At 46.1% G+C, this 19,190-nt stretch overlaps 1 protein-coding gene; it reads left to right on the top strand.

The window, feature by feature from the left end:
• Positions 1-283: 283 nt before the first annotated feature.
• On the top strand, positions 284-651 carry GSTUM_00004999001 (uncharacterized protein; the record flags this gene model as incomplete). XM_002836995.2 has 1 exon in its annotated part: positions 284-651. Exon 1 carries the CDS (start codon positions 430-432, stop codon positions 649-651), a length of 222 nt encoding a protein of 73 aa, XP_002837041.1. The 5' UTR covers positions 284-429.
• Positions 652-19,190: the final 18,539 nt, after the last annotated feature.

The following is a 19,190-nucleotide window of genomic DNA, read 5'->3' as shown; positions in this document are numbered from 1 at the left end:
CCTAACGGGCATGATCTTTGGAATTATCTTGAGATGCGGTTAACCGCACACCTTGATGTCTGTTATTTGGCTCTAGTGGAGTGAGCCAGCGCATAATCTGTGCATCCTCGTCGGACTTATAGGTGTTGGAGCTACCTATTACGTTACCGGAGTGGGCGTTGCCGTCACCGATCTTGACGTGTGTATTCTGGGCCATGGTACTCTGTCAAAGTGTAGGTTGAATGTAGGACTGGTACAATAATTTGTAGGGGTTTCGGGAAGATTATCAACTTCTTGTGGGCGTAGCTTGTCGGGATGGGGAGATGTGGCTTGTTGTGTGACATTAAGTATTTATTGGAGGAGTTGATAGGCATGCGGAACTGGGATCGGAAGTGTGTGGACTAGGAGATATATGCTGTGGATTGTGGTATTGCTTGCGTGTTGGGGGATATGTGTATTGAGGATTACGTCCTCACTGAAGTACTCGGGTTGTTTGGGGAATGTGGTTTACCTCTTACCTTTCTCTGTCTAATACTCTGTTTCCGTTTTTTCTTTGGCTTGTTCTTTCTTCTCTTTCTGATCGCATACGAATATCATCGTTTTCATCTCATCAAGCCCAGCCATCACGGTGTAGATTTCAACAATATTCAATCAATTGGGGAGAGTAGATGACTAAAATGTGACATATCCCAAGACCTCTACAGCTGAGTGACCACAGGTTAGCATTGTGGTGTGCTTCGATATCAGGAGGAATCTCCCGAGTTTTTTATCCTAAATCTCGTAACGCATTGAGATCTTGTGGTAAGCTGTAGACTGGGCTGGTGGAGTTGTACTGTTTGGACTAACAGACGCCTCGGATTTACTCCCGTCATTATATATTTTTTTGAGTTTACCATTGTCTACTTATGCTCTTATGTTCCTTCTGATAGCTGGATGGTTTTACATTTCTAGATTGTCGATGGTATACACTATTTGTGAGCCGTTGGAGTCTTAATGGTGATGGTTTCTGAGTTGTATGCCTGATTTGGGGGTATGGTATAGGGATGGGGTTATAGAGTAGGTGCGAGAAGCAAGAAGGGCTTGGGTACCAAAGCGACCTGGCGGAAGTGTTTGTGATCTGAGGCTTCGCAATTGCGCAAGAGGGCCCTGGCGGTAGGGGGGATAATGGGATTTCGGGGTCGGTTCGGATTCTTCTGAAAGAGCGGTAGATCCGAGAACTATGTTTGAGCCGCTATCAGGTGCTCCTGATCTTGACATGATACTAGGCTCAGTCGCCCCAGAATGTGCTTGCACTATCGGCCTTAGCGGTTGCGGGAGCCTTCGGGTTTTCTGGGAACTTTCGTGGTTGCGAAAGACTTATCACACTTGTTGGTCATCTGTGGGTTTTTGGATTTTTCCTTTTTCTCTTTTAGACTGTTGGCTCGTCTTAGGCCCTGGTCTACGTTTGTTCACATAGGATGTGTATACAGTCGCTCGGCAGAATTGTTCGTGAAAACATGTCTCACATTCCTAAGCTGCTTCGAGAAAATGTAACTTTGCTTCTCTTCTCAATGCTACGGCTCCTCTCTTAGGCATTCGTCTTTGTACTTTATATGGGAAATAGGGAACTCCGGATATGAGTTGCTAGTTCTTGATACTTCTCGGTGATGTCAATGTATGGAGCGCCAATGATTTACAATACCTTCAACCCCAAGATCTGAGCAATTAGTGTTGTTTCCATTAATTTCTATTTTTGTTATTTACTTTACCGTTCTAATTCGTTCAAATTAGTTCCTTACTCTTTGTTCTCACAAGTTGACCGTTGACAACTCTCGAGCCACAAATCCCACCATCCTCCCCCCTACCTGGGCCAATAGCGTAATCATAAGGGTCTTAGATCACAAAAAAACCATTCTCGAGCCACTGTAGTATCCAAATCGTTCACGTTTTTCCCACCTACTTTGCCATTCCGGCAACCCAACATACCTTATCATACCACCCGGCCCTGCATATACCGGTGGTCCAGAAGCCGTCTCTATTTTTTAGGCTCCGACAGCTCACCTGCAACAGTAATATAGCCGGGAAGCTGGAGATATTAATATAGGGTCCACCAGATATCAGTAGGAACATTAGCGCAGAGACAACGGTAGACTCATAAAACATAGTGACTGGAGTAAATCTGAGGCATCTGGTATTCCGAAACAGTATCACAATCCCACCCAATCCAGTCCTCTGTTCTGTTCGCTACAAAATCTCAATGACCTCCTATCTAACCTCCTCTAAGAGATTTACAATAGAAAACTTGGAGGTTCCTGATATTGAAACACATTATCATACAGTATTAACTTAACCTACAGTTACCCGGCAATGCTTGCAGTGTTTCTAATATTAGTCATGCGCCGCCCCAAAATGATTGGGCATTTCGTTAGGTGTCACACGACAAGCCTCATCACTCGCTTTCTTCAGCTGTGCTCACAGAATTTTATCAACTTCTCCACTACCCCTATAAAATATTTTTATACCATTTCCACATTCAACCTACACTTTTGACGGAATACCATGGCCCAGACTACACATATCAATATCGGCGACAACAATGCCAACTGCTGCAACATAACGGGCAGCTTCAACATCTATAGGTCCGACCAGGATGTCCAGATTATGCGTTGGCTCTCTCCACTAGAGCCAAATAACCGACACCGAGACGTGCGCAATGAGCGGTTCGACGGTGTGGGGGATTGGCTATTGGAAACAAGCGAGTTTCGGGAGTGGAGGGGCAGTGAGGATGGAGTTGATGGGGCTGTCTTGTTTTGCAGCGGGAATCCCGGAGTGGGCAAGACGTATCTGAGGTAAGTAGCGGGATTCTCTAAAAAAGCGAAATTGCTGACGGTCGGAAATACTAGCTCGCTGGTGATTGATAGTCTATGCGATCAGGCAAAGAAGCGGGATATCATCGTTGCATGCTTCTACTACGACTTCCTTGCTCAGCAAGAGCAGACAGTCATCAATATGATGGGAGCTATTTTGAAGCAGCTAGTGGGTAGAGGTGATATCCCAAAACATCTACGTGAGGCGTTTCAAGAAGGGAAAGAAGAGATTGGTGGCAGAGGGCTGCGACTTCCGGACCTGATGAAATTGTTGGGGATCACTATTGCTTCGCTACCCCAAGTTTTCATCTGCATTGATGCGCTTGACGAATGCTTACCGAAGCATCTACCGGAGCTTCTTAAGTCGCTGAGAGTTATTGTTCGGGAGTTCCCTAGGACGCGAATATTCCTCACCGGCAGGCCTCATGTCAAGGAAGATGTTCAGATATATTTCACCAAGGCGGTTGTGATACCCATCAGTCCTAACACAGATGACATTAGGAACTATCTACAGATGAGGTTGGATGGGGACGCCGATCCAGAGGCGATGAATGATGATCTGCGGGCGGATATTATTGGAGCTATCCTGGAAAAGATATCTGATATGTAGGAGCATCTATCATTCCCCTTCTATCATTGATCAATACTCACCCAATGATTGTGTGTGCAGATTCCTTCTTGTTTCGCTAAACGTTGACGCTATTTTGGGGGAGGTAACAATCCGTCAAAGAAGGAAGAAACTTGAAGAAATGACAAAGGGCAATGGATTGAGTGATGCCTACACGGCAACCCTAGCCCGACTGAAGGCCCAGAAGGGAAATAAGTCAATACTCGGAATGAAGGTCCTAATGTGGGTGTCTCATTCCGAACGGCCGTTACGGGCCAGGGAGCTCTGTCATGCCTTGGGGGTGGAGGTGGGATCTACGGATCTGGATGTCGAAAACGTTCCTGCATTACGGACGCTCCTCGCATCTTGTCTGGGTCTTGTCACGGTCGAGGCGTCTTCGTCCACTATCCGACTGGTGCACTTTACTTTGCAAGAGCATCTCTCAAGCGATCCAACCCTATTCCACAACCCCCACTCGACAATGGCGGAGGTTTGCTTGTCATACCTCAATTTTGAATGTGTCCGGAGTCTCTCGCCAAGACTTCGATCGGCCCCCACGACAATGCCACTTCTAGAATATGCTTCCTGTTACTGGGGGGAGCATGCCAGAAGGGGGATGACAGAAAATGTGAAAGCCCTTGCGTTGGAGCTTCTGGATAATTTTGATGAGCATATATCTGCTCAATTAATGTTATTTCATTATAATAGATATTGGAGCTCGGGCCCTTATTTTGATGGAATTGAGCCTATCGGATTCACAGGGCTCCACGGAGTAGCATTTCTCGGGATTGTGGAGATTGTTGCTGCTATATTGAAGATGATGAAATGGGATATTAATGCAACCGATTGCATGGGGAGTACAGCTCTCACGTGGGCAGCGGGGAGAGGGCATGAAGAGGTGGTAACGATGCTTTTGGAACGAGGAGATGTTGACCCCGACCAAGCAGACACCGAGTGTGGCCAGACGCCACTCTTGTGGGCTGCCAAGCACGGGTATGAAGGGGTAGTAAAGATGCTTTTGGAACGAGGGGATGTCAATCCTAACCATACAGACACCGGAGATGGCAAGACGCCACTCTTGTGGGCCGCCACGCACGGGCACGAGGAGGTAGTAAAGGTGCTTTTGGAACGAGGGGATGTCATTCCCGACCAGCCAGACACCTACTATGGCCAGACGCCAATCTCATGGGCCGCCGAAGGAGGACATGAGGGGGTAGTAAGGATGCTTTTAGAACGAGGGGATGTCAATCCCAACCAGGCAGACACCAAATATGGCCTGACACCGCTCTCGTGGGCCACTAGGAATAGGCATCAGGGGGTAGTAAAGATGCTTTTGGAACGGGAGGAGGTCGATCCTAACCAAGTCATCGAATATGGCCTAACGCCACTTTTGTGGGCCGCCAAGCACGGGCATGAAGGGGTAGTAATGGCGCTTTTGGAACGAGGGGATGTCAATCCCGACCAGCCAGACACCAAATATGGCCAGACGCCACTCTCATGGGCCGCTGAAAATGGAAATGAGGGGGTGGTAAAGATATTTTTGGAACGAGGGGATGTCAATCCCGACCAGCCAGACACCAACTGTGGCCGGACACCACTCCTTTGGGCCGCTATATCCGGGCATGATGGGGTGGTAAAGATGCTTTTGGAACGAGAGGATGTCGATCCTAACCGGGCAGACACCGAGTATGGCCAGACGCCACTCTCGTGGGCCGCCGAGTCCGGGAATGAGGGTGTAGTAAAGACGCTTTTACAACGGAAGGATGTCCGCACCGCCATGCCAGATAGCGAGAACCAAACTCCACTGTCCAGGGCTCTCTCTGGAGGGCATAATCGAGTCGTAAGGATGCTACTTGAACGGGATGGTGTTAATTTTGTTACAGCAGATCGCGTTGGTTAGACATGCCTCCTGGCCTCCGCTGGGTATTGGGCCAAGTGTGATAGGTACGCTATCTCGGGGAGGTAGCTTTAATATCAATACTACAGCCATGTGTGGTCAATATGCGCTCCTATTGGCAGACCCTAATAAGCGGGAACCAGTGTCGGGCCTCAAAGACTCTCATTCCAAGTCCGCAGATAGCGACCTCCCCTCAATTGAGCAGTCCATGCTGCCTCAACCCCCTCCCATGCAGCCCCTAAGCTTCTCGCACCTCTCTCAGGAAAGCTGGCACCCACCCTAGCAACACTCGATCGATTCTCTCACTCGCGGCTGATTGCCTCTTGGCTTTCCCAATCCACATCCCTTCCCCTCCGCTTCCCGAAATATTCCCGCTCCATAAATGGCCTCCGGATAGTGTTAGACTTTGACGGAGGGTGTGTTTTCCTGTTCCAGGTCGCCATTTGCTATGCATCTGTTTTGTTCTTTTTCCTTCACCTTTCCCTTTCTCGGAGCCGGTTGGGTGGCTTGGTCCATATCATCTCCTTTTCGCTATTCTTAATTCCCATTATTCGTCAATATGATAGTTTATCTTATTTTTTTCTGGGTGGTGGTGGTGTATAGTACAGCCCATCACGGACAACTGGTAGGAGTGGATACAGTACGATACTGAGCTTTAAGAGGCTAGTCTTCTGGATTCGTGAGCCGTCAGTTTCATCTCCTCCCTCTAATTTTTCTCTCAATACCATCAAGTGGTCGCCGTCGGTTTGTTTTCGAAGACCATCTATCATATCATGCTACTATACTAATCCTAGTTCCTCTATACCCCATCACAGGAAGGTGCCTAGACCCGTGAAACCAAACCCTAATCCTTAGCTTTCTCTGCATGCCCATAGCACATCTAATCCCGATGACTCCGCATCGCTAACTGTTCCTCCTTTTCTTGATCCTGATTCCCGGGCTGGATACAACTATTCAGGCGAGAATATCGATGGAGTGGCGGTAATCTCCATAACAATTGTGGAGACAAGTGTAGTTGGACGGGAGTATCATCGGTGGAGATGAATGAGTATATGTCGGAGCATGGCCCAAGGTGTTTTGGGTGTGCACTGCATCCTGGCATACGTGTTTTTCCTGTATATATAGTGGACCTTCTCCTACCTAGAATCGATACGCTCCCCACCATTGTTAGGCCGTCCACTAACTCCCAACATCAACGTGTTTTTCGTTCTTCCGCTGCCGCTCGTACCCCGCCATCAAATATAGGTTTGCACAACGGATCTCCACAAAGTTCTGTGCCGAGGACGAACCAATCAATAGGCATAAGGAATAGTGGTGGTAACATGTTATGCTGGTGCTGGCATAGTCAGGTGGGGGCGGGGGGGCTGTTGACGCATACACCTATGTTCCGTCCAATCCATACCATGTATATCCGTGCCATAAAAGGTCCCAAAAGTTTAAGCAATCACGCTCGATCACTCTGAAGCCTGCTGGTATCTGCAGGCTAACCGTGAGAACTCGGGCGAGAGGGTTGTCATTAACCGTGGAATTGTACTTTCCAGTGGAATTCACGCCTTATATGACTTACCAAAATTTCGCTAAAAATGCGGAACGTGCCTATTAATTTAGCGTCAGCACTGGTATGATACTCCAGGATTGGGCAAACGCGGTACTAACCGCACTTGGTATTGGTCGCGGCTATAGGCTTGATAAAGGGCGGGTCCACACTAATTTCTCCCTACTTTCGATTCTGACGATAACTTAACCCCCTCTATTGCAAGCGCACAAACTGGTGGCAAATAAAAACAGATCGTTTATCGGCTATGGCGGGAGATGGAAGGGTATCACAAGTCAAGATTATATACAAAGTGATGAGATTTTCAGGTTGAAATACCGTATGATGGTGTTGTTGGGTTAAAGTTTTGTGAACTTGTAGCGAAGAGTTCAGCACCTTCCTATGCCACACCTGATCTACTCCCTAGAGTTTTAGTGCCATGAGTCAAGTTCCCACATATTCAGAGGGCAAAATTACTGAATACAGGTATGATATTACACTGTAAACGCCGCCTAGCCTAGGCCTACTGCCCAGCCAAAAGTTAGGAGCGTGGGTTGGGCACAAATCACGACAAGACTTGGGTCAAAGGCCCGGGGCTTCCGCGAAACATGAATCCTCAGCTTTCAACCTCTTGCTATCATACCGGTATGATACTGTGGTCCATGGCCAGCGCTTCGTCTAAGCACCTACGCTACCCCATCTCACAACTTCCAATCCGGATTCCAGAAACAAATCAACATGATCGGAGAGCGGAATACACGGATAAGAACGGGAAAATATTTCATTCTACCCGTATCACAAATCCTATGGACCTTCTCACTCCTACCCGATTCTCAAGCCTTTTCTTCTTCCCAATGAAGCTATACCACCTTCTTACTACTATTACCCAGATGACTTGTTAGGCCAAAACCCACATCACCCTAGCCTCCATCTCTGAATCTATATCCGACCTGTGTAATATCCTTTCGGCTCTCCGTTCAATGTCCCCGCCTGAGCTTCTTTTCCGAACTCTTGATCTACTACCGGTTGTTGATTTCTGAAAGTAACAGAAACAGGTGATAGCTGAGCGGAATACTGCGAACGTTGCAGCGCCAAATGTTCGGTTAATTACGCTAACCTATCATAAAATACTAAACTTGATGCCTGTAATATACAAAGCATAGGTCATATGTTTTCATAGAAAACGGGATATTTTGCGGGTTAACCTAAATTGGTTGTGCGAAAACTTTAGCCCTAGCACTTGTATCGTATGTTAATAATATTATTATAATCTCGTGAAATTCATTATCTCTGGCCTGACGAAACTCCAACTTGGGAAGGAATATCGGCTACTAATTGCGGTGAGGTGGGATCTGCCAAACCCTGCTACCACTGCAGGGCTGTGCTTAACCTCATAAGCTATTGTACTGTATAAAGCCTAGTCACAGGGACCGTGAGTGCCGGAGATCTATTTTTGCCTATAGTTGGGGTATAATCTGGATCTTAAGTTGAAATCATGTCCTGAAAATGGGTTACATTCTGGACCGCTTTGTATCTTCTATTCTAATTTTAGTTTTTAATTTTTAATTTTTGTATTTTTCATTATGTTCTAATTGCTATTCTTCTATCATACGATAAAATTTTTACATGGCAGTGATTTTGGACATTAATTTTGATACAATTCCAACTTAATTCCAATTCGTAATATAATAATATGTAGCTTAACCAACGTTCTATTGTATTTCCATAATATGATTTTCAATGAATATTATGTGTCTAATATATATAAATGCAAGTTGAGTAGGCATGGAATATTATCAAGAATGTATCATAGATTATAATGTTTTGGCTAATCTGGATTGAAATTTTATTCTGGATTACGATACCTTACATCAATTCTGTGGCCTCTCGGAATTTCCTCCTTTGTAAAAGGGGTGAAGCACACAGCAACAAAAGAGCTGCTCAGTCCCTCTGAGAGACACAAAAAAACAAAAAAACACCCGACATTACTAGAGGAGGCGACTCCAACGATATAGCACACTGTGCGATTTTTTGAGTCTTTACGGTATGTTGCACTATCCTAAAGCCCATAATAGGTTTTATCTTGGTTGCTTTGGCATATCATACTTTTTCGGTATTTCCAAGGGCATGTTCGGCACCGACCATTCCCCAATGAAAAAAATGCTTGACCTTCCATTTTGAAACGGTCGCCAAACGGAACAGTCACAGCGTTGACAAACAGGCCTTAGTCATGCTCCTTTTAGATACCACTGGGCAATAGTATTATGGTTTCAAGTTGTATGGCCTTCTTCCCACCTGACTGCTCTATAACCATCCTGCACCATCCTCCTCAAATCACATAATATTATATAGCAAATGCTGCAATTTCCACCACTTCTAATTGGCAATCACACAGAGAATGCCACCGTTACTAGGTTTGTTTCACCGGTGGACATGTTTAGACTTTTATATTTGCTAACTCGGAATTTTATATTCCCAGGCTCTCTTTCGAGAAACCGCCTTTCCGTCGCCATCCTGGTTGGTATTTTGGGGGTGACTGGCCTGCTCATCCTGAATGAGTACACTTTCTATTGTGAAATGGTCGGGGATCGCAAGCAAGTCGAGGATGCCGCCCAGAGGGCAAAGGTTGTCCAAATGAAAGCGGCTCACAATAGCCTCACTCGCCACGCAATCTTCGAAACCCTCAGTGAAGTGAAGGCATTGCGTGAGGAGCTGGCGGGAGGTGTAGGGAGAGGGAGAGGGGTCTGCCCGCATTGTGGGGCATTGGGGCGTGGATATCTTTGGGGGTAGGCTGCTGTGGGTTTAAGTTTTTTTTTACATTCTATCAGCACGAAATATCAACAATACATCCTTGGCAGAAATGATGAGGGCTCTCCAGATTCCTGTAGGCACACCAGTTTTACAACCTTGACTGCCAGCCAACCATTCTACTGCTACCATCGCCACCCACTATAAAGCCTATGAGACCCGATATGGACGAAGCATCTTCATTGCCCCATCCATCCCCTTGATGCAAGCCCGGCGGCGTAGAAAGCCTTCACAAACATAATTTCCGACGTAAGGAGATCAAGAGTGAGTGTTTGTTATGCGCTGGAAGGGGAAATATCAATTTATGTGATCTCTCTAGTCCACCATCAGGGATAACATGAATGATATGAACACCTTTCAATTTGGCTACCAAGCGTGGCCATTTGACGGGTTGGGACAACTCGCTGCCAATTGGGCAAAGAGGACCCGGGGATGCCGGAACGGAGGCACAGCATTGCCGTGGTCAACGGAAAAAGGTATAGCCGACTACAAGCCAAGCTTGAGGTCATAGCTCCACCATGGTAGGTCCGTGAACTACCTACGACAGGCCAGATCTCCCCCTTTCCGCCAGACACGAACACTTCCCCCAACACACGAGATCTTCCCATACGCGAGATTCTCAAACCTCCCTTCACCTCGCGTTCTTTGTTGATAACAATAACCCTAACCACGGCAAAGCCAATTCTGAACACTTAACGCGTTTATCGATCCAGCACACAGCCTCCAATCATAACGGAGAAAATGCCACGCAGAAGAGGATCCACGAGAGGCAGCAGCCATGGATCATCAAACCGAAGAGGGAATACAGGTGGAATACGGAAAACCACACGTAACCGACAGACTCCCCACCGGTACGGACACCCAGCAGCAGAGGTAGCCAGCGTACCAGCCTCAGACGATACTGCCACATTGGAGAGTGAGAGTGAGCAAACGGAAACTACGGGACTAAGTAACCAGGATACACCGAACCTAGAGCGAACCCCCTCTTAGTATGCTACTCCCAGCACTGCATCACCATCGACACAATCCGAAATCCCTGTCCTCCATAACCAGCCGGATTCTCGGATAGAAGCTATCAGCCTCAATGATATGTGAGAACTCCTCCGGTCCCACGAGGAGGACATCGTGAACCAGGTCGTCCAGCGCTTACAACCACGTGCCCAGACAGCCAACCCAAGCCCTTTCAGAGATATTGAATCACCCCATCTCCCCCCCAGACAGCAGCCAGGAACCAGCCCTACTGAACTCAGAATCACCGCACTAGAGAACGCATTAGCAAAGCTCCGGGCACAGAGGGAACCAGTGGTGCCAGCCGGACGGCACTTAAGGGAACATGGTATGTATGGCCCATTTCCAACCCCAGGGGCAGTGGCAACCGAGAGCGCATCTGGGATCACAGAGTCAGTGGAGGCCCTATTCCCAGGGGTAGAAAGGGGTACCCTATCCCAGATTATTGAGAACCGCTTCAAACCGACAAACATATACCGGTTGCTAGCAAGCGAAAGAGACCAGGCAGAATCACAACGTACTATTAGCATAGGGGGGGTTGAATTTGAGCAGACAGAACGAGACGGGAAGGAGAGTGAGTACCGAATGAGTTGTTTCTTCAAGGAATGGGCTGCCTATAGTGGGATCCTGGTCAAGCTCGCACCGTACGGAGTCCAGGGAGAATTAGCCACCGCACTGTTCATATACACGATGAACCTATACGATCTACAAGAGAAGTACACATGGGACGGCGTAAAGTCCTATCATTTTTAATTCCACAGGAAGAGGGTAGCAAGCGGCAAGAACATCTATCTCCCGAGTGAGTGGCAGACGATAGACAGCGAACTTATCGCATCGAAGTGCTTTGCCAACCCCATCTCTCGGAGCACATGGGCCCTAGGCCCAACCAGAGCGCCACCCCAATCCCGCCGGATCTCTGAGCTCCCTATCCGCGAAAGTCCCTTCAGTTATACACACGGATCAAGGGGGCACGCATATACGGGACATTATAGTAGAACTGAACGACGGGGCAATAGTGGCGCAGGCTACCAATCGAACGGACCGGCAGTAGCACCCGCCTCCGCCATCACTGCCAACCCCCACATTTGTCGGAATTGGAACTACAGGGAGTGTAGGATGGCACACTGCCGTCACCAACACATTTGCATAGCCTGTGGTAGCAATCACAAGGCGACACTGTGCAGTCAGGGAGGGAATACAGCACTCATTCCTGCCCGAGGTAGTTTCCAAGGACGTTAGCACACCCTAGCACCCGCACCTATTTCTCCTGCTATCCTTAATTTTGTTTTTCCACATACCTTCAATGCGGTTTCACTTTATACTCTATTGTATATTCTATGCTTTGGAAAATTGGGAGCATGTGATAGCACTACTACAGCCCCTAGCAACTCCCTCTCCCAGTACTACCTAAGGCCGCAGAAGCACCATTATGCCCTACCGCTGTGGAATCCAAATATTCTATGCCCCCTTTTCCGGAAGGACGGCAACAGTTCCATAAACACATTTGTCGCCGTTGTTGCCTCCATCTCCCCCCCCGCCGCGCCCAGTTCAAACTCGCCGTGCAAACCGCAACTGAAACTCTGCCTAAATACTTTCTTTTCTCCAGGCAAATCTAATACGATGGGACGGTACATATCTACCCTATATCCATCTAAATCTCTAACCACTACTCGTATTCTTTTGTAGGCGGACTGGGCTTTGTTAGTCTGTATTAATTTTGCAGTTTACGGTGCACCGTTGGTGCTGGCGGGTTATGCCTACTGGATTGAAATAAGCCAATGTGACTTACCACTTCTATCATAACCTATATGCTTTTCTAATCGCTTTCTGGTTGTTTGTGCGTTTGTTGTTAAATTTTATTTTTCTGTTCTACACATTTCCCCGATCTTTATCAAAGTGTATTCCTGAGGCTTGTTTGCATGTAGGTATAGAGAAAAAAAGATAAAAATTCGAAGCGCAAGTCCTGAAACCCGTGAAGAGAGACGCAAATGCTGCGTGTTGACCAAGGTGTATGGTGATTGGTTACATTACTGAACTAAAGGTAAAAATAACCTAGTGTCAAATGATACTTGAAACCAAATATAAATAAATCTGTTAACCAAGTACCCGCTCCGGTGTAAGTTAGTATACTCCTAAGTAAGTGTCTTGAGTATCTCAGAGATTCTTGAATACTATTAGAATAGGGAGGTGAAGTATCGATAGATATTCTTTTAAGGTGGCAGTAAAGCTGAGGGAAAGATAAAGTAATAGTTCAGCTTATAGTATATTATAAAGATCAGTTTTGAGAGACTAATTTCTTAAGGGATTGTAGAGTCTTTAAATAGAAAAGATTGTAGCTAGGAAAAATAATGATAATATTATGTTCAAGGAAAACATACAACAGTGTTACATAGTAGTAAGTAGAAAAAACAAAACAAAGTCCTAAAGCAGAGAACTTAAAGTGATAGGATATAACTAAGTAAATACATAATAAAATCTAAATAAGGTAAAACAAGTAGTTGCTACTACTAATATACAATTCCAGAAATAACAGTAGTGTTTGGTAATACCCAAATGAAAAACAATATAACAAAGGTGTAAATAAGCAAACAAGAAAATCATAACCAACTAGGCAAGCCTAAGCATAGAGGAAATATATAGACTATTAGGTAAAGTCTTAAGCAGGTGAGAACTAACATTAAGCTAATTACAGCTATGAGAACTAATAAGATTTTATTACATCTAGTTACGGGCCTCTAGATGTGGTAATACCTTGTATAGTCTGATCAGAAAATCAGGAAGTATGATGGTAGATTATGTTAGCCTGAGTGTTGTTGTATCTCTAGTACAGTCCAGATATGCTAGAGGCTACCAACACAATACCTATCAAACAATACAGACTTTAGATATTGTTTATTGTAGGTTGTACGTAAATCAAGGCATTACTTCCATACAACTTCTATTTGTCATAATATTATTAAGCATGAGACTTGATGGGTGAGAGTAGTGTGGTAGAAGATAAGCACAATGAGGCGTAGAATATGGCATTGAGGTTAAATACTAAGATGGAAAGATAGTAATAAATTCAGTTATATATACAAGAGAAGTGTGCATGCCACGCACTTCCTGTGTTTACTCCAAACACCTCTTAAATTAGCCAAACAAAACGACAGAAGGACATAATTGTGGTTACTCAAATATTTAAACCCGTTAAATGCTTCTCCTACTAGAGCCGCATTCATAAGTAGTATAAAGAAGTAAAACCCTAAGTACTCCACAGAATATTATGCAGACTAGAATCATGGAATTGATGAGATATATTTGGGAGAAAAAAAGATTATAAATCTTGGTGATTAATTTTTAAATTTATTTTGGAAGAAATGGCCAACTAGCACACTGGCAGGATGTTCCTATTATGCTGCAATCAGTGTTCCCAGCAGTCCATTCTGTCCGTCTTCAAGGTAGGACAGGATGGACTAAGACTCATAGTCCCTCTTTTTGAGAGCGCTAGGACGGACCATGCCCGAGAAGGTGAGGACCGGGCGGACAATAGGAGACTGTAGTCCCAGCGCTTAGACTTCTTGTACAAACCAAGGCCGGACTAGCCGGACTGGGGACCAGTGGGTCCCGACTGGCCGCTGGGGATCACTGCTCGCATTGGCAACGTGCTGCTTGCCTTTTGTAATGCGAAACATAATCTCACCAACTATAGCTCCCATTAATGAAAGCAAATTACCGCTAGCCCCAGCCCGGTGTTAATTTATTGCCAGGTAGCCACTAACCTGGTCATGCTAAGAGGCGTCTGTGGTGTTTAGCATTTCGCAATTCCTGGTGCTGTGGGAATTTAGAACGTTATATGCTGGGTGGGCGCTGCTGGTGCGGGCAAAGTAGATCGGACCTACTGGTGCAAATAATCGGTGATTACTCCATCACAATTGGTGGAAGCAATCGGTACAACTACAGCAAATTGAGATAGCGGTGATGGGCAGTGGGTTCAGAGTCATAGATGATAGACAGGAGGCGGAAGGGCATATAATAGCATTTGGTCGAACTGTGAGACGATATGGATGGTTGACGTTGGAACGGAAAATCATAGGAGTGTTCGGGAACGCACGGGAATGGTAGGAGGCCTTAGGCAATTTGCGCAAACTTTTTTATTGGAATGCTTTGACATCCACTGTGTGGAGTGTTTATCACGTCTATAAGTAGAGTAATTCCCTCGCTAATTTTTAAGGAAGCTTCTCGTCAAGAACCATTTCTTCCTTTCAATAATCTCGGAACCCCTCCACCCGCTACTAATCAATTCTTTCCCACTTGGGATGTTACGCTCTTCCCCGGGTGATTGTAAATTTCTGCTCTCCTCCAGTAGCACCCTGGCTACATGCTCGTCTTTCCAGGGAGCTGCTACCTTCAAGGCGGTGGCGTATCGCCCTAACGAGGCGTTGGTATCTCCTTGCTCCAATAGTTGCTCAATAGCCCCCCCCCCCTGCCCAAGCCCGGCTGCTATCATTACTTGTAGCATTTCATGGCTATATTCTATACTACTTTGTATCCATTAAGTTTCTACTTATTTTGAAATTTTATTTTATACATTTTTTATTATCCTACCTTCGTTCCTGCTTGGTGTTTTTCAGCTTCTTGACATTTGTATTTCGGAGGAACCCAAGACTAAAGAACAGCATTTTGTGCTCAATTCTGACAACCAAGAACGTAGATGAACAGTGTAATTGCCCGGGACACCTACTAAAGTCCCTGATAGTGGTAAAAGGATCGCTCAGTTGCCCGACTGGTTAGAGAGAGAGAGAGAATATTTGTATTGTCTATGTAAAAACAAATAAATGGTTGCTAGTAGAGAGCGATGAAAACTAAGAAGAAACATTCCTTTTACACACATGCCCAACAGTTCAAACCCTATGATACTTGTCCACATGCACACCTTCCGCATACATGGTACACATTCGTACGCCAAATTGTACTCAGATTTATACTACCAGGATTATACTACCATCAGTCCCCACGTTTGGAAATTTGAGCTAAATTGTAAATTAATATTTATTCCCCACGTTTGTGTTGCCCTTTAAGTTATCATACCTGGTACTGTATTTTATGGAGCTTTTTTCTTTTACATTGTCGTTTAGAAACCACCCGTTACTATATATCGGTACATATCACTTCGTAAAAGCCGAATTTGGACTGGTTAAGGCCTGCTCACCTACCTCCCAGTATTATATTCGCCTAAAGTATAGTACTTTGGGAGTTTACGTGATGTCTCTTTGGCACGGCCGTCCTCTGTTCCAATCCGTATTCTATGAAACAAAAGTCCAAGAAAGAGTGCCGGCGTTGAGGCAGCAGTAAGGGGCATTTGGAAATGGGCAAGATCTTTGTGTAGAAACTAGCAGAAATTGAGAGGTTAGTGCGATACCTCACAATCACAATTAGTAGAGGACAAAGGTCGGTGCACAAGGTAAAACGACAACGATGCACAAGGGGTCCCAAAGTACTTTAATTTCAAACCCCTCCCCGATCCGCCGGACTGAAAGTAAAAGCCGTTGTTATGGCACCCTTCATCAGGTACAAAGAAATGATAAATCTGGTAGTTAACTTCATGGCGTGGTGGCAGTGACCAAGGACATATTATACTCAAAACCTGCCAAGCCTAACAGTAGTATTTATAGCGCGCGTGGCCTGCTCGTACTCTCACACCCGCGTACGAGTACTGTACAAAGGAAAGGCTACTTCGTACCCTGCACAGACCATATTTTTTTTACACTCCAACAAACCTAGAGCAAGAAAAGGAGATCTCTTTTTTAGTGCCTGGTCCTTCATACGCTGGTATTGCAAAATGGCATCCGCCTATGAACACGGCATAGATTCCGATATTGCTGCTCCTGCCTCGGAAACTTCGCTCCCGGATTCAACAGTCGATACAGAGTATTATCTTACGGAGGGTCTCAAAGAAGTAAAACATCGACAATACCGGGGACCAAGATCCTTTCTCAATGCGATGGACGAGCAAGTCGGCGAAGCGCTTGAAGGTAACGCTGGCCAATACGCAGTTTTTTGCCCTATTACGAAACAACAGTTGGCCCATATTGATCGGCTTCGCGAGACCCAACACAAAGGACACCGGTTCCTCTACCTTAACCACCAGCAGGCATTAATCATTAAACTCATGCTCGGCTGGGCAGATGAAATGGCCAATGTCTTGTTCGGCAGCATTATAAGGCGTAAGTCACTTGAGATGGGATTGCAGTTCGAGTTTGTCGGTACAGGCAGCAGAACCATTACCTCACCCGCTGGGAGAAAGGAAGGAGATTCCACCTATGCCCCCTTTGAGTTTCGCTATTCCAAAGAATCTTGGCCAACCCTCGTCGTCGAAAGCGGCGTTTCCCAATCCCTCGTGCGCCTTGTGGCTGACTCTCACTGGTGGTTGGAGAACTCTGGCGGAGATGTCAAAATAGTTATAGTCATTTCGGTGTCCAGGGCTGATAGGCGTATCCATTTCGAAAAGTGGGAAATGGTGACTACGCCCGACACGCGGGACACGATTGATAATCCCACTCCTTCTCGAGCGATACCGACCAAAACACACGAAGTTGACATCGCGGATGATGTTGTTACCGGTGCTCCTCTGCGCTTGGAATTTGAGAAAATCATGCTCCGCCAGCCGGAGGCCGGAGAGGGTGATATGCTATTCGATAAGGAACTACTCACGCGTTTTGCTGGCACGATCTGGCGTTCTCCGCAATAGCCCATCCCCAGCAAGAGACAGGGTAAGTCACGCCTCAATACAACTTCTTAAAGTTAGGTAAATACTTATTAAGTCCTAGGTTAGGATACGAGATTAGATTGGACTCCCGTACGCAGGATACAGCATAGCGAAAGCGGGGCTTGTATTATCGTTAATTTGTCCTTCAGTGGGTGCTAGAGATGTATCCGGGAGGATAAAATTCGCTTACCTTTCCTTCTGATATCGTATCTGTTCAATTCCTCGCAAAAGGTCTCTTGACGCAAATTTATTTTATTCAGATAACCTGTCCGTCGGCTGCCGGATTCGGAGGTGACAGCACTGTCGAGTCAGCTTCGGGTGACAGGTATTTTTACAGCTGGAGCGGTATCCTGGGTTGAACAGTGTTAAGTGTTTTCATAAATTGCGGGGTGACACCAGCAAATATACTCCAGGGTGAGAGTGTAAACTTGGTTGAGGGATTGAGAGCGGTACTTCCCCTTTATTTTTTTCTGGTGGTTTGAGGCGTGGGACGGTTCGCGAGCTGGCATTCAGGCTACGCCATTGCTCCCTTGATTACTGGTGAGGAGTGGAGGGATGGTTGATGGGGTATTTTCTCAGAGTCGCGGGGCTTCTGCCCTCTGGAGTTTCCTGATTGCGAGGCATGATATGATATGACATGATCCGGACCAGCGTTGAGATTGCTGGTGAATAATCGGGGGAGTTGTTAGAGCACAGTAGGGTTTCCCCGTATTTATTATTGGAACTACTAAATTCACACCTTGGTTTCCCATGCTCCGTTGGCATCATGACCTATCACGGGCTATCCCGTCGACGTATATGGGAGCTCGTTGATAGGCAATTCACGTTGGCTCCTGAAAATATGTCGACTTTTCTTGAATTCATCTCGAGCCTATCACTCAGTTCTAATATAATCTCAAAGTCCGTATCAAAGGCCCTTGTATTGTGACTAACCCACTCTATTTTTGTGGCGAGTTAGCTGTGCTGTAAGCAACCACGGTTTCTGGCTGTCACTCTGTCCTAATCTCTAATTTTGAGCGAAAGGATTCTTGAAGTGAAAAGGATAAGACGGGAAACTATCCGCCGCAGAGTACTTGTACTATATAGTGCACTTAGGAATGGTTAGCGTAGTTGCTCTGGTGCTCAGATCAACTCGTGCTAGTCAATATTGGAGAAGCCCCGCTGATCTTGTATTTTTATTGGGAATACGCACTGGCAGTAAACCTCTATCATAGCAAGAGAGACAAAGGAGCTTGTGGTTTGTGTGGTCGGTCGGAGTCATCGGTGATTACCAATGATATCCTTTGTTCGGTCTGAATGCGGCAACCTCCGCCGTTTTTAACACACCGCTTCCACTCCTTTTGCGCGAACCAAACTTCAGTTCACCATGGTTAACTCTTTTACCTACTTGTTGAAAGATACTCTTCCTGGAACTCACTGTACACGGCGAATGGTATGGATGGGGAAGCGATATTCAGGTGTGCGGGAGGGTCCTCGAGTGGAAGCCAGCACAAATTAGGAAACCCGAGTGATCGCTCATGATCTGAATCCAAAAAGGACAAAAGCCAGATGCACATGCCCTTTCGGGAGCGAAGCTAACCGGGTGCGGTGGCATACTGCGTGGGTATTGTGAGGACAAATTGTGGTCCGTATCCGGATCAATAACAATGGAGCCAATAAACACGTTCAAGTATTAGATTGGCCCGGGGCGTAGTGCCGGACACCAAAAACCGACCGCTCCTTATTCACTTCTTTTGGCTTAGTATTAATACATAGCTTATGAG

The sequence above is a fragment of the Tuber melanosporum genome (assembly GCF_000151645.1).
Source record: "Tuber melanosporum whole genome shotgun sequence assembly, scaffold_17, strain Mel28".
In the NCBI taxonomy this organism is placed as follows: Eukaryota; Fungi; Ascomycota; class Pezizomycetes; order Pezizales; family Tuberaceae; genus Tuber; species Tuber melanosporum.
Note: the sequence above shows the minus strand (reverse complement) of the source record. Positions and strands in the feature narration are given on the sequence as shown.